The sequence below is a fragment of the Hydra viridissima genome, unplaced genomic scaffold (genome assembly GCF_058129835.1).
Source record: "Hydra viridissima isolate aposymbiotic clone 2 unplaced genomic scaffold, HvirCarnegie_v1 scaffold_10, whole genome shotgun sequence".
Lineage (NCBI taxonomy): Eukaryota > Metazoa > Cnidaria > Hydrozoa > Anthoathecata > Hydridae > Hydra > Hydra viridissima.
The window spans coordinates 4,927,646-4,951,892 of NW_028324309.1; the positions used below are offsets into that span (position 1 = coordinate 4,927,646).

Sequence of the window (24,247 nt, forward strand, 5' to 3'; positions counted from 1 at the left end):
TACCTGTTGGTAAAACAAGAAAAAAAACAAAAACGTCTATTAACATATTTTTATTGACTCTTAAATCCTTCTTAAATAGATTTATTTTGAAAATTAAATGATAAAAATATTATTTTATATTAAATAAATAGATATTAAATGTTAAAACCCTTTTTTTAAAAAATTACATTACTATTAAATAGCATCTGATTACAACTTCAGAAATTTTTTTTGAGTTTCTCCACAAAAAATTTATTAACAAATAGCTCAATATATTCTTTTAGTACAAATACTTTTCAATACTAATTTAAATGTAATATTAAAAATTCATAATTTTTAAATTAACAGCATTTAAGGATTAAGTTGGTTAAAATGTTCTTTATAAACCGTAAGCAACGATTTTCTGCTCCTTATCTCTAATAACTAAAACTATACTAGCAGTTCTTTAAAGATACTGTTTAGATCAGTTATGCAGCACAAAAATCTTTCTTTATACTCTGGATAATTATTGTTTCGCTTATACCTTGACCAATGTTGAAATCCTTGATGTGGTAGGTGTGAATTTTAGGTGTTACTCTTGCCCTAGATATCATTAAGTAACACTATTTGAAATAACATCGTTTAAGAGAATTAATCGAGATTAGATAAAAAAAAAAAAAAATAAGATTTTAAAAAAGGAAATTTTTGGAAAAAGAGAAAAATAAGATACAAAAATGGTCATAGTTAACATAGGCTTTGAGTCCAAGTCTGCGAGAGGCTACGAGTCCAAGTCTACGAGAGGCTGCGTGTCCAAAAGTGATAAGAGAAAATATTTTTGTGACTTTGTTTACGTATTATTATCTGTATTAATGTAATGTTATTTGTTTATGCTGAAAGAATATATTCATGAGATAAATGGGTAAAAATATTTATGTAGTATCAGTAAGAAAAGAAAAACCAGTGGTAAGTATTATAATACTTTACATATTTTCCTTTAGGCATTATTACAATTCTTACTTTTGGATTAATATTTTACTGAAAAGTCTCACATTCCTATCACACTTACTCTTCCCGATCTTGACATTTTCAACCCCGCCCTCTCAATATATAACACATGATGACTAAAAAATGAGACAACTTTAAAATTGTTATTATAGCCATACTTACATAGCTATCAAATTTAATTTGAAATAAATTTATAAACAATTACATGATACTTAAAAAAATATATTTATTGGTTTTCAATAACATCATTAAAAGCAATTCGACCTGAAGTCATTGAGGCATAACGTTTTGCCACTTCCGGATCTTTGTTAAAGCGATTCACGATACGCCATTTGAGTTGAGGAATGCTTGATGCTTGCCAATTATCCTCGTAGGCTAAGCGTTTTAACTGACCCCAAAAGTCCTCAATTTGTCGAGCTTTTGCTACATTGGGTGGATTTTTTACCTTTGGCAGGTATTTGATGTTATTGACATCGAGAAAAGAAACCACTTCCTTTGCATAGTGTGAGCTAGCTAAATCTGGCCAGAACAACTACTCTTCATTTTTATTATGTTCATCAATGAAGGGTGTTAAACGCTTGCGGAGACATCCGATATATGTTTGTTTGTTGATTGCCTGGCCACTTTCAAAAAATATTGGTTTTGAAGTCCCTTTAGGCGATATAATCAAAGAGACTAGCACCTTTTCCTCGTACTTCTTCTTTCTTTTGAATTTGGGGTCGCTATTTGTAGATGACACGTCGCTAGAATAGAAGCCATCGTTGCCAGCCAATGTTGTATTCGCATAAGTGAAATATGATTCGTCATCCAAAACAAAATCAAAATTCCTAAAATTGCGATTAATATGTCGACACAAAGAATTGACTCGAGCTAGTTGGCCTTCACTTCGATGTGGAATCTTTTTCTTCTTGTAATATCTAATATTCGTCTTATTTTTAAGAATATTAGATATATACGACCGGTCACAATCGAATCTTCGAGCTACTTGACGTGAAACACCGTGATGATGATCAAATGCCTTTTTCAGTTGGTCTATGTGCTTTTTGTCCATTTTTTTCGCCTTTGGACCGCTTCCTTTTTTTTGTACGGTCGCTTTTGATGCTCCTTTATCTAGAAAGTGTTTACTGTGAAGATTTTCCAGATGCGAATTTCTAAATTGGCAAATGCGTTTTCTTAGGTCATCTTGCAAACTTGTATTATACGGAGCCATTTTAATTAATATTTTCAAACTATAATATAGTTTTAATAGAGTATTAAGTTCCCTATAAATATACTTATTTATTTCAATCGCATGATTATGAATAGCATACATAAATTGATTTAAATTTTGTCTCATTTTTTAGTCATCAAGTGTTGTTAATATTTTTTTCCTCTTTTTATTCATTGGTCTTTTAGCATCGTTTAAAATATTCGGTTTTTTACTTAAATTCTGTTTTGTTCACTTTTTTTTAGGACCACGTAATTCTAGATCAAACAAACAGCTTTTCATCATAAAAAAGTTAGAAAATTTTTTCTGGAGATTTAAAACCTAAAACACATTGAAGTATTTTTCAAAATATTTTTTGCATCGAATTTTTATGGATTGCAGGATGAACTAATATATATAAATATAAAAACTACACGGATTTATCCTTCAATCAGATATTTCATATGAAGCATTCATGTATGCAAATAATTTACATCATTAGATTTTATACGATATTCCAAACGAAATAAATTTAAATAAAGGAATATACATAAAATTAACTTAAAAACTACGCTGCGCAAGGAATGCTAGATCTCTTCATGGCCGACAGCATCTTTTGCACTTTACCAATTTCTTTAGCCAGCTCAAAAGTCGGTATGTTATCATCTGTAGCCACGTTCAGAAGAATCTAAAATAGCATTTAATCATGTTTTAAATGCAGTAAAGTTACAGTTCAAACAAAGTCAAGAAAAAGAAAAACATCGGAACATATATGAACCAACTAACTTTCTTGATGTGATGCCAAGAACTGGTAGAATCCTTAGTTGGCTTTTGGTTGACTTGAGATTTCTTATCAGCTTTGACAGCTAGAGAATGCAAGTATTTGATGTACTCGGGCAACTTTAAGCCTCGATCACTTTCGATAACATCATTTAATGCCTGACGCACGTGATTTATGCTGTCACGCTTTTTCCCCTGGAACACACTTGTCGCTTTATCTAAGTAGCTTTTAATATCTGCAGGAGATAAAAAAGTTTGAATGAGATTTATCCGATAAATTTATAAAACTATTAACAGAATGTACAATTTCGGAATACTTAAAGGAAGTTTTGAAAAGAAATTTTTTAAATTTCTTAACAATATTGATCATTTTTGAAAAAAATAGTTTTATTTTAAAGCAGCTACTTTTTTTTACACCGCACGAAAATAAAATACCGTGTAAATGTTACTTACGATCTTCTGCGTAATCCTTCCAATGCCAAAGATCTTCTTGTTCATCCAAAGTCATGTTATTTAAAGCTAAAGAGTTTTTAGAGGAGAAAATATTCCAGCTTTTTGGCTCAACAAAAGTAGTCGCAATGGTTGTGGGTGATTGTTGGTGGTGGTGACAAGAGAAGTGGTGAGTAGTGAGTGGTGGGTGAATGAAGTTTTGTTGTTTTAATTAAAAACAAAATATGAGCAAATTAAATTAAAAACTAATAAAAGTAATAATTTTAGCAAGTATTACTTACGTCCTGAACGAACTAAACCATTCAAATAGTCTAGTTGATTTAAGTATGATCTCTTTTGGTACATGAAACCTTCTTTGGCGTCATTTAAATGTTCGATAGCTGAAGAAAAACCATTTGCTATTGTGCTATACCTCGAAAGAACGTTTTGATGTTGATGGCAAGCGTCATGAGATTCTAAAAAACAATATATTAAAAAAATCAACTTTGATTTAAACAACTACGTCATTTGAAACACTCTCATTTTTATGCTAACTAATTATCAATATTTAAACCAATAACTTATGTCGAATTACCAAACTGTATAAAAAAAGTCTTCAAAATTTGTTCTATTCGTTTTTAAATACACTTTTATTTATGCATTACAAGAAAAAAGAGATGCAGTTCTTAATCTAATTTTGTTTTCTCAGAACTTTCCAAAAAACCAATCATCTTCTTGTCATTAAATTGACACAGGGATATACTTGCATACCTTCGTTAGGAATTTGATGGCGTGTAAAAGCTGCATCGGTTGCACTCGTGCCAAATTCTTCAACATTAAGAGATTCCCAAGGCACTGCACGTGTCATTGCAATGTTTGTCTTTTCACTTCTTAAGTTTACATCTGGTAGAGGGTCATAAACCAGTTTGTGAAGCCGTAGTTCTTCTTCTGTGTAAACGTGTGATCGCTTCTCTAATTTAGCTGTTGTTGTTGATTTGACTTCATTTTCGATACGTGATGCGTTTTTCTCCATCTAAAAAATGTAAACACAAGTTTTGTTAATTAAAAGTTAAAATTTCTTAAAAACATAAGAAAAACTTTGATTTCTTGAGTATTAGAACTTCTGAACATTTTTGATTTAGAAAAGTTTAAATTTTTTATTCATAATTTTATTGTAAAGTTTCAAAGTATTTTTGACTATGATAAAAAGATTATGATAATTATCTAAATCAGTTTAACTTTGATTGCGAAAATAACGTTCCTAAAGTTCTATCTATAAAGTTGATGAAAAATTCTAAAGAAATTATAGCAATAAATTGTTTGATTTTATTCCATTTATTGTAAAGTTCAAGTTTAACAAAGATCTGTTCAGTTTAAGTATTGATATATCAATATAATTGTTTACAAGCTCGATCAAAATCAAATTTAACAGTTAAGACAATTTTCATAAAAATTCAAGGAAACTTAAAGTGTTACTTGCGAATTACAACTTTCTAAACTTTTTTGATCTAGAAAATTTTAAATTTTTTAATGTGTTTTTATTGCAAAGTTCTACGTTGTTTAGAAAACAGATCTATTTAGATTTTAAATGTTTAGATTTCAGTAGACCTGTTTACAAGCTCGGTCCACATCTTTAGCTTTTGCATCAATGCTTGCAGTATTATCTTCCAACTTTTCAATCTTAGGTTCTGCAGACTTTGCTGTCGTAGAACCCAGTGTTTTGAATGTAGATAAGTCAATACATATTGTTCCTAAAAAAAATGCAATCCTATTTTACCAAGAAAAAGAATAAAAGTAAAGAAATTAAAAAATTTTATTGCTGCTTGTTCAGAATCTTTATAATTTTTTTTTTAGCTTATGAAAGATAAATGGTGCATAATTACTGTAACATAATGGTGCATAATTACTGTAACATAATAACATAATGAAGATTACAAAAATAATTAAAGTTCATACAACTTACCATTAAAACTAAAAGACCTATAACCAAGTATCTTCCCTGCAAGACCAAATCCAACACAAGTTTTGGCTTGTGGGTTAAATTCAGCATTCAGACAAAGGTAATCAATTTTAATGTCTAACAATAATTTAGCCAAGTCGAAAATTGCTGCAAATAAAATTTTACCAAGTTAAAGAAGTAAAAAGTTGTTTTTTTTAAAAAATACTTATATGCAGTTATAGTAGTAAAAAAAACGAATTTAACAAATAAATTTTAATTTTACCATTTGTTGCATCTTTTGCAAAGTCTACTAATCCTGAAGCTACAGAAATAATACCGTCTGCAATTTTTGTCAATTCAGAAGCAGCATCTCCTAAGAGCTCTCCTATTGAGGCTAATCCCAACATAATCTAAATAAAAATAAACACTTTGAAACACTTTTTCAAGACCAGTACAAATTCGCCTTAGATTTTTTTTAACTTTATCATTATCCCGGAAAAATGTTAAAGGTAATTGAAATAAAAACAAAAAAAAAACGATAAATACTTGGTCAAGTATTTTTAATAAAAATTTTTTTCATAAACTTCAGTTGTTAATTATAAACATCAAGATTTTTATAATTAACAACTGATAACTGACCAAATATCATATAAAATCGACCAAATATCAGATAAAAGAAAACCAAAACTGAATTTGTTTTAAAAAATATTTGGGACTTACCTTTATTCCTAATTGCTCAGCCCAAGCTGCAAACTTAGCCAAGCCTTTTCTAATCTCACATGCAGCAATGCATATAAGATTGGGAGCCTTCCATTTACAATTATCCCATCTCAAACAGCCAACAGGATGTCCCCAAATAGTAGTGCAATGAGATACCCATCCAAAAAACGGAATGCAAACTAAAAAAAATCATGCATGATTTTAAGTAAGTTTCAAAATTTAGCAGAGCTTCAGTAAGGTTTCAATTCATGTTTTTCTAATACATAGCTATTGCTAAATTAATGACCTTGCAAATCACATTTTTGCGTTTCTGCTATAAATAAGTAACAAAAAATATATCCAGATAAAAATTAACTTGTTTTGTGCTGCATTTTATAATTATCTAAAGTTGATAGGTATAAGGTTTCCTTAATGAACGAAGCTATCATTAGTTATACCATCACAAAAGCTTTTATGTTTGCATCTTTCTCGCAGCAAACCTATAGCTGGCAAACATAAGTGACAAATGTCAGTACATATGTGAGGTAGGATTGTGTTGCATGAGCACAAATCAAGAAAAGTAGTACAGACTAGCAGTATTAAAATTTCAAATGTTAAAATGCGGTATTAAAATTTCAAATGTTAAAATGCAGTATTAAAATTACTGTACTACTTTTGTACAGTATTATGAATTATTTCAGAGTATTTCTAATGCAATACATTAAATTTAAAAATTTTCTTTGCTGATTCTGATGATATCCATCATAACTGTGAATAATCTCTTTTTGACCCCAGTTTTGATAAACCTGCTTTTTGATCCATTCCTATACATCTAAATTTCATTTCAAAAACTGAAAACTAAGTTCTAGTGACTTACGAATGAGAAACTTTCCAACTGTCCTTAAGTTTAACATAGCTATACTGATTAGGAGGATCTGCTCCCATTTCTTCAATGAGCATTAATGTAAAAAAAGAAAAGTTAAAATAAAATAAAAAAATTCCTTGACTAAAGTTTATTTACCCGTCCCACATTCTTTCCCACAATTGGTCTGCATATTTTCTCTCTCTTTTTTTAGTTCTTCTTCTCGTTTTTTTAATCTTACTCTATATTCCTCAATTCCTAAACCATGAGTAAAAATTTTAGTTTGCAGTTAATCCTAAAATCATCTTTTTTAAATATAAATATGCACATTATCTAAAACACTTGAAACAATTCAAGCATTGTTTTCTTTTCACCAAATGTTTAAATACTCAGGGCTACAATTACTCAATGTGAAGATTTTATGTGAATGAAAATTTGAAAATTTTTTTTGTCTAAAAAGGACTAAACAAGGCAATAGCAATTAACAAAATATATTTTCAATGACATCAACAAATGTGTGAAATGCCTTTACCTTCTTTCCATTTATTTATCTTGTTCCTGACATTTTCAACATCCGATTTAGCTTTATTCAGAGTGTCAATTGCTTTCGAAAATACAGCATTAGCTTTCTCTTGTGCAGCTTTTATAGCTTCAATGGCTGATTTCGAAACAAGATCTTTAATATTTGCACCCACGCATCCTTCAAACTAAATTTAAATTTTATTGCTTTTTTTTTACTTAAGTTTATCAAAAAAATCTTTTTTTAAAAAGGTTGACTATTTTTTCTCTAAATACATGAAAAATGTCAAAATAAATTCCCTTCCCCCTCTCCCCTACAGAAAAAAAAGAGTAACATTTTAATAAATCAATGCACTTACAGAAAATGAATCCAACTTTTTGTTAGCATATTCAGCTTTTACTTTAACAGACATAGTTAAAACACCCCATAAGTTTCCAGAAACTTCAAAAGAAAATGAGGAACTTGTAATTTCAATGTTTATTAAACTTCCTACTCCAAGAATGTTTATATATCCTTTGATGCAGACTTCAAACTTAGACATTTTAGGTTGTATATCTAAGTATAAAACCGGTCCCTCTGTGTGGTTCTCAGCTGATCGATACAGTTTAATCAAACCTAGAAAAAAAAATATATATATATATCCAACACATTTACTCAAAACAGCAAAAATAAAAAAATAGTCAAAAGTGATTTTTTGTTCATATCAATTATAATTGATAAGTAAAAGTAAGTATCTAAAACTATTTTGAACTTTTAGCTACAAACATTTGCATAGCATTAAATATTTGCTTTAAGCACAAATTAAACTACTAAACATATATGTATTACAGATTGATATTTTTTCAAAACTAAATATATGAAAGGAAAAAAAACATAAAAAATATAAAAACAAAGTATAAAAAAAACATAGAAAAGCTTTTTAATGTTAGTATTTTAATGCAATAAGCTTGCTAGTAATAGCAATTTGGTTTTTTGAATTAATAATAATTTTATGCCAATTACTTTTTTTTTTATTCATCATATGCAGGATGATTTCACAGTCAAAAAAGTCTCATTTCAATTGGTAGCTATGAGTTAGATAAATAATAAAAATGACATTCTCATTGTAAAAAATATCATATATGCATATTAGGGTGGTTCAAAAATAGGTCATTGTAAAATTTCAACTAGAGTGGAAGCTTATAAGGTGCCCAGATATTGGTTTTATATATAAATTTTTTTTTTTTGTTAATGTTCAAGGGTGGCCCACAGGCCCTAAACTTTTTAATTTTGATGATTTTTATTGATTTTTCAGAAATTTTAACGCCCGTGGGCTACCCTAAAACAATGGAAAAAAAAATCAAAATCTCATAAATAGAAAATCATTTACCAGTGTAAATAATATTTTTTTTTAGATAATTTAAAGTTAATTAAGATGAGTAAGAAGACAATCTAGACTTCAATTTACTCTATAACCCACGTATTTTCTCAGCGTACAACAGTACTGAGTACAACTGTAAAATTTATTCCAAACTGGCAATAAGACTGCAAGTGACGTCAACAAGTGTTTGAACTAATAGCAAAACTTAAAAACAAACACAAGTGAATATCTAAGAAATATGTTTATTCTTAAATATGAAAATCTATAAAGTTAAATTATGTTATGTACTATTATTTCTAATTAAATTAAATATATAAATACCAAAAATTCATGGAAAAAAAAGCAAAAGGGCCAATGAAATATTCTTAGTAGGTAAATCAAGGGACTCACTTCCACCTAAGCAATTTGCCACAGGAGAAGAGATTATTCAGTATTATCTTCACCTTTGTAAAAGCATACCTTATACTGCTCTGAGAAATCTTGTCTGCTGTAGCAACAGTAACGGTTTTACACAAATCTGTCCAGAAGATAAGAATCACCTCTGTATTGTCTAAACAGGTGGTTCCTTTGAAGCTTGGGGGGTATAAAACTTGTGATGTACAGAATTCTCTTACGCTTGTTTCATTAATTTTAATATAATTTGTAATTACTTGACCATAAGTCTTTCATCATTAATTATTAAGTTAAGGAAGCAAGTTGAAACATTGCTGAATAAATACAAGAAGCTACAATCTCATAGGAATAGAGAAAAACTAGCAGAAATCATGAAGAGGGAGAACTTTGTAACAGAATCTAAGAAGGTATTTTGGATAGGATATAACATAGAAGTATTAATTGAAGACTTAAAACAGGACAGAAAAAGAACAGCTGAAGTCAAGAAAGAAGATATCAAATTCTTGAAAATGCAAAAGGAGAAAAGGAGAGGTTACATAGGACCTACTGACACCAGCTTCAAAAAGGCAGGTGAGAGAGCTTCTAAAAAGGTTTGTGGAGATGTGAGTGAGAAATCTGATGAGCAGTTGGTGGAAAACCATGATGAATTAAATACTTCTGTTGATTCATTAAGTAATGCAGGTTATGCTGATGAAAATGATCTGGATAAATTTATTTCCACAAATGTTCAGGCTAAAGAATATAGTGTATTTTTACCTAAAAATATTCTCAGGCGTACTGCTATAACTGTACTAAGTCGAGTTCTAGTTGTGTTTGCTTTAGCTGATAAGAATTACCCTGATAGAGACGAGTTAGCTCAGAAACTCTATAGTACTCACTTGGACAGACCCAATGTCTTCAAACTGGAGCGTATTGAAGTAGATAAGAAGGTTCTTCACTCACTAGACTACTCCCAAGATCAGGCTCCATCCCTAGCATCTCTTGTTATTGAGCAATCTTGGCTAATTTTTGATAAGATTGGCCATGGGAAGGGGGAAGTGCAGTGGCTTGAAACCTCTTCACAGTTCTGGGAGCTGAATGATTTTTATCTAGAGTTTGAGACTACCATCAAATTTCTAGATGTAGTCTGATTCTTTTGAGAGAGCTATCAAATTGGTTCAGGAGCTTATTATGAAATCCAATAAGGAGGAAAAGAGGAAAAATATGTTCTTGTTTAACCATGTCTACAAGAAAAGTAAACAAGGATCCAAGAAAAACGATCTTGCAGCAAATGCTACTTCCAGCATTATTTGACTTTTTAGTCAATAAAACTGTACCATGATCAACAAAAAAAAGGATTTTTTAAAAATATTTTCTCAAACTTATATATAAAATGCAATATTGTGGTATGATATTTAAAATTTTTGATGGTTTAACTGTAAAAAATGATAAAAATGTCATCATAAGAAAATGATTGAAATTTCAAAAGTAAATGATTGAAAAAGCAAAATATTCGGTTTTCCTAATTTTTTCAGGTTCATTCAGAATTTTTACATAAAAAATTTTATTAAGAGTGCATTTTTATTTGTTTCTATTACTCATTTGTTTCTGAGTTTACTGATAATTTTTTTTTCCCATTGTTTTAGGGTGGCCCACAGGCGTTGAAATTTCTGAAAAATTGATAAAAATCATCAAAATTAAAAAGTTTAGGGCCCTTGGGCCACCCTTGAACATTAATGAAAAAAAAAAAAAAAAATTTATATATAAAACCAATATCTGAGCACCTTATAAGCTTCCACTCTAGTTGAAATTTTACAATGAGCTATTTTCGAACCACCCTAATGCATATAAAACATTACAGATTTTAAATATAAATGCCATACCAGATCCCCAATCATCAATTGGATCAAATTTTGCATCCAAGAAAAATGACTGAACTTCGTGATTAAACCTTAAATCACATTCAATATTGTAACCCAAAATGGAAATTTTTCCTTTAAACACAAAGCCAGGAGGTATAGAAAATCCAAACTCCTCAATTACTTTTTCTAAAAAAAAATGAAATCAAGTTTAACAAAAATGAAAAATATATAAACATTAGAAATTATTTCGAAGTTTGAACAAAATTTAAATGAAACTAATTTTAACTTTTTCTTAAGTTATAATATTTATTTGTAATTTTAGGTTGTACATTTATATTCAACAATTCTTTTTTAAACTGAGTTTATAAACTTTAATTTTCACACATCAGTTTGTATAACGTTTTTGAAATTTTTAGATTTTTGTTCTAATTTATAGATTTACATTTTAAAATTTACAAAGTTATTGTTCTTTTTATGTTGCACAAATATACTGTAAACAGCTCATTTAAGTTGTATTTATATGGGATTTCAAATTTGATATTGTTGCAATTAAACTTTATTATAATGCAACTTTTATAGTTATATAAAAGAAATTCTACAAATATTATATTATAAATAAAAATTGTTAATTAAAGTTATAAAAATAAAACAAATACTCTTGTAGAGATAAAGCAAACTCAATTCAAAAGCTAAACAAAGTATTCCTACAGAGATATAGCAAACTTGATGTAAATGTTACAAAAATGAGACAAAATATTCTGATAGAGATAAAGCAAACTTGATGCCAAGGTTTCAGCTAACTGTCTTTTAATTAAGTCCTTTGTAACTTTATGAAAAAAGTACTTGTTAATTCCTAATTGACTTTTATTTTGAAAAGCATCAAGTTCAAGTTGAAGCTAGAATCAAAAATGTATAAAGTTAACTTCAGAATTTTTAAACTCGAATTTTTGAAAGGTTCGAAATTTTGTTTCAGTTTCTGAAAATAACAGAAAAAGATCTGAAACACCTAAGCACATCATGAGGTTTATAAATTTGTGATGTTTATAAATTAACGTTTTATTTAACGTTGTAACAAACTACAAAGTATTTTGTTCATGTTTATTTTACCTGAAATGGTCTCTTAGTAGGAGTGATGTTTAGATTTTAGCAGAGAAAACCTTCAGTAAACTTTTGAATTAAAAAAGTTACTTTCAGTTTCAAGCAAACATGTTGTATTTAAAATATCCTATAGCTGGTAATAAGGTTTTTAGTGGCCAACTTAGTATATTTTCTAGTGATCAAATTTTATGTTAAATATTGAAAAGTGATAGTTTCCCTTTTTTTTTTTTTTAGTAGAGTGTTTTAGTGATTATTTAATAGTGATTTTTTAATTTTCAGAACTTTCAATAAAAAAAAAAAAATTATTTGGCTGTTTCAGGTTTAATATCAATACTTTTCATTTAAGTTTAACACATGTAATGGTTGTTAGTTTTTCCAGAATTTTCCAAACTCAAGATTGATATTATCTTGAATTTTTTTATATATTTCAAGCGAAAATATTTAAAGCTTTTGTAGGGTTGATAGAATTAAAATTTGGTAAGATTCAGGGTACTTTTTTTCCATTTTACTTTGTTAACAAATTCTTCATCAACAACTGATTTAAACATTGCATTAACAAAGTTTGAAGCAAAAATTTATTGACCAACTAAGTTTAGTTTATCTCTCATGGAGATTAGTCTTCAAAATCAGGTACCACATATTTTTATTTTAAAAGAGTTTTGCCCACTGCTTGTCTTTGACTACATTTTTTTTAATGTTTTAGCCTTCTAACCCTATTTAGAGCCATACTTCTTTAATATCAAAGACAATTTCTACATTTCAAGCTTCTTACAATACTGGAAAAAGTTATTCTTATTCTACTACATTTCGGTTTTTTGAAGTTGATTTTTCTTTTGTTGTAATGTGTTTAAAAAAATATCTTTTAAGTCTTGTTCATCTTTTTTAAACTCTGAAATCAAGCTTTCTCTGTGACTTGTAACGCTATATGCATGAAGAAACCATTTAAAACACAATATCATCTGTGAAGTTTAATGTTTCCGAACATGCAAGCTTCTGAGCTGAAACTATACAGTCTGTTCAAACTGTTTCACAAATCAAAAAATTACAATCCAACAACTATTATCTGTAAAAATAGACCTAATACCAGAAAATTGACACACTACAGGCAGATTATCTAATCTGTTTTTTTTTCTTTTTCAATTAATTTCAAAAGTTAGCTGACATGTTCCATGTATTACATCAACCACTTTTAGGTTGTAACATTTTTGGCAGTTACCTTCCCTCTCTCTAATGCTACATCACAAATTTTTAAACCTCATGGTGTGCTTAGGTGTTCATCCAGCATATAAATAGGCATTGCAAGTTTGTCTTAAACATTTTTGTTGGTAAATGAATTGAACATCAGCCAAGTCTAATTCATCTTCCTAAATCCAATCAATGTGTTCCCCATTTTCCGAAATGAAACTAATTGCCAGTAACTCAGACTGACAATATGCTACTAAACAAACTGCGTTTGCCCTCACAGGTGGTTAGGATCAGGATTTAAAGCACAACATGATATGGATTTTAGATAAGCAAACAAATGGTTCTTCACCAATGCGTTAAATGCAATGTGCATGCAAAGATTTTTGCAACACCACTTCTGAAGAAAAAGATTGAACAGATGGGCACAAGAAACTAAAGGGCAGGATCTTAGATATTATTGTCAAGTGGGAGGCGATATCAACAAAGTATAAAGGTTGTCCAACAACAAAACTTGGATCTTGTAATTTTTTTGATTAAATGAAATGGGAACATGAAGTTCACCTTCTGGCAATTGAGTAAGAGAGAGAGATTAGTGGTGGTAGAAAGCTATCAAGTGTGATCGTGAAGTAAAATCTTCTTAGGTGAATACAGCATATCCATTAATAATTTGAAGAAAAACTGACTTGCTTGCACAAGACAAAATGTAGGATTTATTTTTAGAGGGAAACAATAAGGCTGAGTTTAAGCAAAAGGGTTTGTGCAAAATAATCATACAAAAGCAATAAATTATCAAGTTAATGTTGTAGATAACAACCAAAAAAAAGTATTCAAAAGTTTTTTAAGCGCCCTATTACTGTCCCTTTTCAGCCTTCACTAAAAGGCATTAGCGGCAGTCAGTAAATTCAATACCAAAGCTATGGAGCTAGGCCATCAATCTACAACACTATATTGTTTAAAATGATAAATTTGGTCCTACTTTTACAGCTGCAGCCCCTCCCCTCCAGCAAAGATACATAGCTGGAAAGAAGGGGGGGGGGGGGGGGAGGATTTTGATTTTTAAAACTTCTAAGTTCATTGTAATAACTTTACTCATAAAAAAAACAGAACCTGATAAACAGGATAAATTTAATAGAAATGTGTAAAAAAACTTATGTTAATTATAACAATTATTGTGATTAAAAAGTAGAATTAAAATGTTTACCTTCAGGGTAAAGGTTCAAGGAGACTTTTATTTCTCCCTTGAATCCACTTTCTGCAACCATTTTAGGTAGTTCTCTGGTAGAGCCAAGAGCTTTTAGAATATTATCAATGGTTAAATCTGCTCCAAAGCTACGAGCATAGAAAAAGCATTTTGAAGGTGAGGTTGCATCGAACCCGAAATAACCTTGAAACTTAAACAAATCTTGGGATCCTGTACTATTTATATTACCCAGCCAAATTTCTGCTCCCATTTCTAAATATTATTTATTGAGAGATAAGTTTAACTTATATAAAATAAAACTAAAAATACTTAATTAAAAAACTTAATTTAAAAAAACAATTTTTTTTCAAACGAAATAAAATAAAACGAAGCAACAGGTTTAATAGTTTAGGAGCTAAAATAACACAGAAATAAATACCAAATTTATGTTAACAATCAAACAGTGAGCTTTTCAAAAAACGTAGAGTTATTTAGATTTGAGTAGTGATTTTTAAAGTTTATGAAATATCAATAGAAAATAAAAAATAAAATAACACCAATCAATGGGCACAAAAACTATAATACCAATTGATGGAAGAGCAGTCTTTAAATCAAGTCCAAAACTAAGCATAAGATTTCCAAAAGAAAGCCATTGTATCCCAAATGGTTTGTGAATCATGCCACTCATAGTTCCACCAATTTTTAACTTTCCACTTAAATCAATTTCAATAAAACCTGGATAAAAGCATTGATGCATTTATACTATATCCAATAAAAATATGTAATCAGTTAGTAAAAATCTAATTTGGAAACACAAATATTTGCTTATAACATGCAAAGAGATTTTTTTGTGTACTAATTTCAAATATCTAATGTGTATTAATTTCAAAAATATTTTGTGTACTAATTTCAAATCTTGTAATAAAGAAAGGAAGCAGCAAACTGCTTCCTTTCTTTTTTACAAGAAAAGTTTTTTATTTCACAAAATACTGTTACCATAAAAGAGAATTGAAGCTGCTTTTCTTAAAAACAACAGTATATATATATATATATATATATATATATATATATATATATATATATATATATATATATGTATATATATATATATATATAAAAGAATGAAAACATAGACCAAAAACCTTTTTTAAAGTAAAAGCGTTTGTTAAAAAAATAACTAAAATTGCTAAAGATGAAGAAATTTTTTAATAATTGCAACCTGTAATGACAAGTGGTGGCTCTTTAGTATGAAATTCACATTTTATAGAAATTTTGTTACTAGTAGGTCCAAACTCTAACACCAAAGATGCACTTTTTAAAGTAACATCTCCACCTAATACAATATCACCACTAATACCAGCTTCAATCTTGACACTGGATTTTGCTGAAACAAGCAAAAAAATTAGTTAAGCAAAAGTCAAAATGAAATTAAAATAACAGTATTGAGAATAAAAATGTTCCAAGAAACTTTCATAAAAAGAAGAAAAGAGGATGATAAATATGATAACTGAAAAATAAGAAAGTCGATTGTATAGACATTCATTTTAATAAGAAATACTGCACAAGCAATGAAAATGCAATTTAAAAATACTCACTTAACTTTCCTTTAAGAAAAAGTTTTTCGACCCTTTTATCTACAAGAAACTCACAGATACCATTACCACGACAATGCTCAGCTTTAGGCTGAATAGAAGCTTCCAATACAAGTCCTGAATAATTCATGTAAAAAGAAATAAAAAATTACCGCATAGCGTAAAGGTTAAACAAACAGCTTAAGATAAACACACTTCATCTCTTGTATTTTTGTTTGTAGGTGAAAAAACAACTAACAAGTTACTCTAAGCAAAAATAAAAAATGGATTGGCTATATTTACTATATGTGGAAAGTAAATTCTGATAAAGAAATCAATTAGACAACAGTTTTCCAATCTTGCAAGCTTTTTTTAATTCTTTTTTTTTATTTCAATTTTGTTATATAGTTTCCTGTTACAAATCTAATAGAATACTACATGACTGGAAAGTTATTTTTTTGTATTTGAACACAGACTTTTTTTTAACAGCATATCGTTTTGAACGAAATTTCTGATCTACACAGTAAATCCAGTTTTTTCTTTTAAATTACATATTAAACAAAGTTTTTTCAAAGAATAATAAACTAGTAAAGTTATTTGGGAACCGTTTAAAAAAAATCTTCACCTTTTTCAATTTTAAAATCTCTTAACTCATCAATTGTATCAAAATGAGTGGTTGTTTCATTAAGTTTACTGCCGACTTTTGGTTTGCTTTGTTTGCTTGTAGACTTCTTTATAACTCTATCGTTTACATGAGTAATTTTATGTGAATTCTTTTTTGTGCCACTGTTTGATGGTGTTTCAGCATTTTTTTTAGTCTTAGTTGATTTCTGACATTCTGGTCTTTTAGCATTATCTCCATTACAATACATTTTATCTCCATTACTGGCCAACATTACTAAAGTAAAAGTATATAAGTATAATTTGAACAATAACAAAAATAAAAATAAAAATAATGACAGCAACAAAAATAACAACAGCAAAAACAGCAACAAAAAATATAACAGTTTTAGAATCTTTATGCACATATACTTTAAGTTTATGACTGACACACTGAAAAAAAACAAAAACTGTTAATTGTTTAAAAAAACTTACCTATAGATACATCACTTAGCCAAGAATCAGGCATTTCAACTCCTGCAAATTTTTTCAATGCTTTATCTAAACGCATGTTTTTCATGACTAAACCAAAGGCTATACTGAGCTGTTTTTCTTTTGGCTTCCATATGAAAACAGCAACTGTTAAACCTGTCATTCCATTAATCACTGGAGAGGCAGTCACTCTGTAATTAGAATTTAATACAGGTTTTTCTTAATTTCAATAGATCACAAAAGCTCAGTATTAAAAAAGCATGACTAATCTTTCTTGCACTCATCATGCTTTAGGTTATAAGTTAATTATTGTAATTTACACAAGTTTATAGCTATGTTATTAGTTTTGAAAAAAATTTTTTAATACTATATAATTTCTATCAAACTAATGACTTATTTAAAATACTTGAAAACTATGAGTTGTAGATGCATTTTATTACATGCTCATGTATTTTATAATGAAAGTTTAATCAAAAAAGCTGCTTACGTAAGTTCCCCTGTTCCATCTTTTATATTTAACTTTCCATCTATGTAAAGGTCTTTTATAGCAGGGTTCAAATATTTTTTCAGATATTCAATCTCTCCTTCAAATGGATCAACTCCAAAAAATTTTGCAAGTGATTGGACTTCCAACGCTGGAACTTTAATGCTAACTTTGATATTTTGATCTGTGTCTAAGGTAAAGTCTATCTTTCCTTTATTGCTAGCATCTGTAAGAAGGTTAGACTAAAAAATCAATATATTCAATTTTAACTGATAAAAGAATTAATCTACCACTGTAAATTTAACAAACTTTTTTAAAGTGAATGAATGTATTATACTACATAGCAGAATCCTAAAACTAACTCTTAAACTTTAACTATGCAGTTAAATATAACTTTAGTGAATGAAACTATTACTTGTTTTGTGCTAAACTATTAAGTCATTTAAGCTAATAAACAATATCACATTTAAATTTCAAAATTTCTTCCTCTTATGTTATAAATATAATTAATTAAATCTAGAAAAAAAAAAGTAAAACTCCCTGATCTAAAACTTTGAATTGCTGAAAAAGTATAAACTTTTTAAAAGTAATTTATTTAAAACATACACAAAAAGCTTATTTCATAGACCAATTTAATCTAGTAAGAACAAATTTATAAACAAAATTAACTATGATGAATAAGTAATTTAAATAATAGTTAAAAAAAAGGATATTAACAAAAATACTTCTTTTTTAAACACTTAAATTATGTAAAAATATCTAGTAGAACCTTATGAGTTAAAAAGCAGTAGATTGCCCCAAATTTTCAGTACAAAACTTATATGTTCCAAACTAGTAATTACAGTTTTTTTAAACTTTCTTCATTTACTACAAAAGTGTCATTAATAGTGATATTTATATAATCAAAACTTTAGAAATTTAACATTTAAATTTTTGAAAACAAGGTCACATTTTTTAAGATAAACAAAACCATTTTAAAAAAACTTACAATAATGTCTGCTTGTCCTTCAAAAATCCAAGGGTGGGGTTTAGCTTTGGATTTGTTTTTACTAACAGCAAATGTAGGATTTGATATATTTACACCAAGGAATGGAATATTGATATCACCAGAGTACGAAACAGAAATTTTGAACACCTCATTTTCTAAAAAAAAAAGGTAAGTTTAAACAAAATTTCCTAAGTAAAGTATAACTATAACTCATTAAAAGCTAAATTAGAATATTATTTTAGCAATAAATTAGTAAGTAGTTTAAAAACTCTGACCAAAAAAACTTTTAGTCAGTGGAGGTTATATGCCAACCCAAACAGTTTTTCTTAAGCAGTTATTTTTTACTCATAAAGTTCATCTGAATAAAGAAAAATATTTTAAAAAATGATCTAAAAGACATCAAAATTTACCATAGGAAAGTTCTTTAATAAAAAATGATGGTTCTCCATTCTTTTCTGTAAGCAGCGTTGGTATCTTTAATGCCTCATTGACTGCATATTGCCTTGTTTTTTGAAGAAAACATTTCATCACTATACTAAGATCAGCAGAAAACCCCACTGGTAGTTTTATAGTGACACCAGTTTTAGTCAATGTTATGTTTACCAGTTCCTGTTTTGTTCCAGCTTGGATTGTTTTATCACACTTACTTAACACTCCTTTAATATCAGTTTCAATAAAGATATTGATACCTCAAAAGAAAAAAAATTAAGGATTATGTACACTTAAATTCAAAACTAAGTATAAATTTAAAAGCCATTAAAATAGTTTGTTAAAAAAATTAACAGCAAAAAGCTTGTTCAAGGGGTTGGTGGAAACTTTAACTAGTTACTTGAAATAAAAACCTTGATTAATGCAACTACCCTGATTACCTTTACTAATGAAAAATAAATAAATCAATTGACATAATGCTTAACAAAAATAATTCAATCAAATTGCTCAACAAGATTTTTTTAATGTGTTGTTCCAACTTGTTATAGAGGGTTTTTTAAATTACTTTAAGTTATCAACAGTAAAAAACTTTACAAACCACATGTTACAAATATTGTTCTTATACTCTACATGTCAATGAAATTTAATTTAATCATTATCAAATTCCTTTCATTAGTGGTAAACTAATACATCGATCATATTTTTTTTTTTTTAAGAACATGAAACAAAAAAATTTTTTGGAAGATAGAAAAAGGTAATGATTAGCAATAACAATATAACATAAATAAATAAAATGGAATAATACTCCTAAAAAAGAAACAGGTGTAAGTTATTCTTATGATATAATAAAATACCTGGTAGAACAGACTCTTGATCTTTCCCAGCTAATTTTAAGAAACCATTAGAGTCAATCAGATCAATTGTTGTGTTTGAAACAGAAAATATGCAACTCTCAACCAGATCTTTAATAAAGTCGGGACCATTATATCCCACAAGTTTTTTCAAATATTCACTAAAAATAAAATGAAACTTTTACACAAAATTAAAGATTATGCTAGCTTTAATAGCTATGAAAAAGAAAAGCCTTACACAATATTGTTAACACTGTTAAGCTGTACTACAAGAGCAACAGCAATTGGTAACCCTTTGGGCTTGTCCAAAATTAAGTTAACCGTTAGATCTAATGGATCTTGCTTATACTTAAACTGAGCAAAAAGTTGAAAGTGATTGTTTGATGTGTTGTAACGACCTAAAAATATAAAATTTAATTTATATGTTGAAAAACTTGTATGAAACAGTTAAATAATGATCAATGAAAGCAATATTAAAACATTTAACTATATATTCTAATGTATCTCAGGTCTTATATTTAACTCTCAGGTCTTATATTTAACTGAAACTAGGTTGTTTTTTTTTCAACTGTTGCTAAGACTTACTTTCTTTGAAAGCAATATTTAAAATTAATAACAGATATGAGGATGATAAAAATTAGTTACATATATGGGCGTTAGAGTAGATCAAATAGTGGAATGAAAGAGGGGTGGGGTGGGGGTGGGGTGGGGGTGGGGGTGGGGGTGTGTGTGGGGGGAAATGCTCATACAATGAAAGGTGCACATTTTCATAAATAAAAAAATGTGAAGATGTATTTAAAAGTCATTTCATAAAATTTTTAGAATTTTGCTTTCCTGTGGATGAGTTTGACTTAATGATTGGTTAGATCTTTTCTGAAAAGGTACGGAGATTTTACTATAAGGTTTTCAACCAAGTAAAATAAACTTTGGGATGAATATCATTTAGCTGGTTTTTGCAAAACAGAAGTCTTTCCGAAAGATAAATCTCCAATAATATCTAAAACGACATATTGTTGTGACAGGGCAGGTACCAGCTCTAGTTCCAAACTGGTTACTTAATTAATAAAGTTAGGATTATCTAAGTATATCAAGAGAAGGTATCTCAGGAGTTTTCATTCAACCACAACAATATTAAATCTCTACAGTTCAAAGCAAGAGTTTGTGTGCAGTTGAAGTACCCTTGAATGTAATGGTGGGTAAGTAACATTACCATTAAAGTTTATTAAAAAATATTAACAAAACTGTTTCGTAGCCATTTGTTTGTCTTTTGTATTTTTGTTTATTTAACATTTATACTTTACTGTTTTTAAAAACTTTTATTATGGGTTCGACCCGATTCTTAAACTGAAAAACTAATACCTTAAGTGCAAAAAACTTTTGTTATGGGTTTGACCCGATTCTTAAACTGAAAAACTAATATCTTAGGTGCAAAAAATGTTCGAATAATTATCTTTGGTATGTACATAAAAAAAAATCATTGTTTCTGGAAATAGCTTATGTTCTTTTAATTCATTCAACACTAAGATGTAATACGACCAAAACTGACCCCATTTTACAGTGTGTGTGAACACTTTGAAACTATTATCAAATATTTTTAGGTTTATATAAAAATAGATTAAACTTTAGAGGCGCCAGATTGCCGACGTAATAAACTATGATATAGCTATGCACATAATATATGGCTGTTAGTGCACTATATTTCGTTAAGATTCTTATTTAGTTTTAAAACTTTTTGCATGTTAATTACTTACCAGTCACATGTCCACTAATTTTTGCATTTTCAAAAGTTTCAGTAGATAATCCACTTTCTTTTAACTCTGTAAAACCCAAACTCCAAGATTTCAAAAATTCTTTAACTGTTGTTTCTTCTAGAACTATACCAATTTTTGCAATAGGACTCTCTATGATAAAAAATTACTTTAAAAAAAAATGATCTCAAAAACCAACTATAAAAAGTTGAAAAAAGAAGGGTGAAAATTATATCAGTAAGAAAATATTTAGATTTGAATATAATTGAAAAAAATATAGAAATAAAATGCACAATGTTTTTTAATTTTTTTTTATTGCTTGGACAAAACGGGCAAAAAACATTTTAAACAGAATGGACACAGGTGGAGATTGATTTAAAAGACTGTCATGAAAACAATTCACATATTTTACTTAATGACAAATTGATGTCAAAAAGCAAGCCTAATGAAAAATATATAGAAATAAAAAGGAAACTAATATCAGTCTTTAAACTTTACAAATGATACATCGAGATTTTTTCCAACTACAAAAAAAAAAGATTTTGAATCACATAAATACCTGCCGCATTATAAAATATTTCTGTGTCTAGGTTATTAAATTTGCTTTTCATCTCAAAACTAAAGCTTTTGTTGGTTTCTGCATCACTTGACGCTGCACTACTGGCTGATGGTGTTTGTGAAGGTTTTTTTTTTTGATTTCTAGGAATACCTAATTTAAGATCAATATTTGTTAACTTCAGCATGGACTGTGTATGTGAGTAATCACCATTATATCCTGCATGAATTATCACATATGTTTCGTTTACTTTCAATGATTGGAAAAGCAATTTATTGCTTTGAATAAATCCTAATAAAAAAAAAAAGTTTATATGCATTAAAACTTCAAAACAAAAATAGTGAAAGGTTTTACGTATATTTGCAACTGCTATTTACTAGTCAAATCAAAATACAAATGCAGTATCTATGTTATATTACTTTTAAAAAAGTGTTTTGATGGTTTTTTTAACTTTTTCATCAAAATAAATCATTTTGAACTTAAAATGTATATATATTTATTGCTTTTTACAGAATTTATGGTATAGATTTTTTTTCTTTTTTATTAACCAAAATGTTACTTGCATATAGAACTTTTTTGCTTTTTTTTTGTTATTATTACTATTTATTATTTCAGTACTTATTTTAATAAATAATAAATTTACAACAATATGCAATTTTCTTTTTCTTTTTCTTTTTTTTTTTTTTTTTATCACAAGCAACAATAAAAACCTAAATAAAAATAACAGCTTGTTGTATGTCAACCTTATTTAGTTATGACACATAACATTATACTATACTATATTATATATCTATCTGGCAAGTAGGTATTATAAAGTTTAGAAATACTTCAATTTTTAATAATTAAAAAATTTATAATCATACATGCAAGAATATCAACAATATAATGTGTAGAAATTAACAATAAAAATTGGCTTCAAAATTAATATTTTATAAATAATACCTGAAGAGAGAACATCAATGTTAAAGTTCTCAAAAAACTTTCTAATGACGTTGCCAATATCAATCATTCCATTGCATTCATCTCCAGCAGTCATTTCAAAAGAGTTTCTTGATTTTTTTATTTCAAGAGTGCAATTATCATACAATTGAATTTTATCTGATTTCCAATTTTTAATGGCTTCAGCTAAAGCTTCTATAGTCAAAATACCATCTAAAAGTTTAAAAAAAAGAAGCAATTTGAGATGTATTAGATATTAAAAATGCAGCAAACCTAATTTTGCTTATAGCAGTATCATTAACTTCGCTCACTAACTTGTAATTCTTATTTATTACTGATATGTTACGATCTGATTTAGTTATCTTAGGGTAATTCCACATCAAATCACCCAGTCCATTGAACCATGTGTCTTCCTTTTGTGTTATATTTTGACACATTATTCCTTATTATAAAAAAATATTACATGCAAAATTTCAGCTAAAAATGTTGAGCGGTTGACAAGATACTGCAATTTTAATATTGACCTGGTTTCCCAAAATGACCCGGTTTTCATAACATTCTGAAAAAACATTTTTCTTAAAAAAATAAGAAATAAAAATGGCAAAAATACGAAAATAAACATATATAACGTTTTTTTGATGCTGAATTCAATAAAAGTACTTAAAATGCTCAAATATAAAAGGAACATGCTTAAAAGTTAATAAAACAACTAGTTTCTATAAACCAACTTTGGGGCCCAATATCTCAAAACACCCCTGTCAAATTTTTTTTTTTTTTTGCTGTTAATATTTTCAACTGCTTATAATCTTACTAGGCACAAAAAATCTAACTGGAAAAACAACTGAAACATATGGAACTTTAATTTCAAAGATCTATTACTTTTTCAAGAAATTCCCAAAAAATATTTGTAAATAAAATAAAAATAAGTTAATCGTAATTTAAACAGTCACTTAAATATACAAGATTTTTAAAGGTATTGAAGATGTTAGTTATTTTGACTGTGTTTGTAATAGTTTACAATATTGTTCCCATTTTACTTGTACTTCCTCTATTTCAGTATTTTCAAACACATAGTTTCTACCGGAACTGGAGCAAGCTTGTGGAACAGATAGTTTTTTCAATATGTTGGTGTTGGGAATAAAACAGTAGTCGTC

The 24,247-nt window shown here is 28.2% G+C and overlaps 1 protein-coding gene across 5 annotated transcripts in view; it reads right to left on the reverse strand.

Moving 5' to 3' along the window:
* Positions 1-2,588: 2,588 nt before the first annotated feature.
* Positions 2,589-24,247, reverse strand: part of LOC145181357 (uncharacterized) — a 55,060-nt gene continuing 33,401 nt past the window's right edge. For 4 of the 5 annotated variants that reach the window (XM_090065738.1, XM_090065736.1, XM_090065737.1 and 1 more), the window contains 27 exons: positions 23,097-23,306; positions 22,158-22,445; positions 21,602-21,751; positions 20,089-20,248; positions 19,854-20,011; positions 18,981-19,259; positions 18,571-18,725; positions 17,586-17,824; positions 17,102-17,289; positions 16,632-16,904; positions 16,031-16,144; positions 15,655-15,819; positions 15,021-15,170; positions 14,457-14,708; positions 10,994-11,158; positions 7,737-7,993; positions 7,391-7,565; positions 7,018-7,116; positions 6,018-6,196; positions 5,581-5,707; positions 5,322-5,465; positions 4,967-5,109; positions 4,130-4,391; positions 3,661-3,834; positions 3,383-3,448; positions 2,936-3,165; positions 2,589-2,837 (listed from right to left, as the gene is read on the reverse strand). In XM_090065738.1, coding sequence (XP_089921864.1) covers positions 2,718-2,837; positions 2,936-3,165; positions 3,383-3,448; positions 3,661-3,834; positions 4,130-4,391; positions 4,967-5,109; positions 5,322-5,465; positions 5,581-5,707; positions 6,018-6,196; positions 7,018-7,116; positions 7,391-7,565; positions 7,737-7,993; positions 10,994-11,158; positions 14,457-14,708; positions 15,021-15,170; positions 15,655-15,819; positions 16,031-16,144; positions 16,632-16,904; positions 17,102-17,289; positions 17,586-17,824; positions 18,571-18,725; positions 18,981-19,259; positions 19,854-20,011; positions 20,089-20,248; positions 21,602-21,751; positions 22,158-22,445; positions 23,097-23,190 — 4,806 coding nt within the window. In that variant the 5' untranslated portion in view covers positions 23,191-23,306 and the 3' untranslated portion in view covers positions 2,589-2,717. Of the gene's footprint in view, positions 2,838-2,935; positions 3,166-3,382; positions 3,449-3,660; positions 3,835-4,129; positions 4,392-4,966; positions 5,110-5,321; positions 5,466-5,580; positions 5,708-6,017; positions 6,197-7,017; positions 7,117-7,390; positions 7,566-7,736; positions 7,994-10,993; positions 11,159-14,456; positions 14,709-15,020; positions 15,171-15,654; positions 15,820-16,030; positions 16,145-16,631; positions 16,905-17,101; positions 17,290-17,585; positions 17,825-18,570; positions 18,726-18,980; positions 19,260-19,853; positions 20,012-20,088; positions 20,249-21,601; positions 21,752-22,157; positions 22,446-23,096; positions 23,536-24,247 lie in introns of all 5 variants that reach the window. The other variant, XM_090065739.1, reaches the window with a different exon arrangement.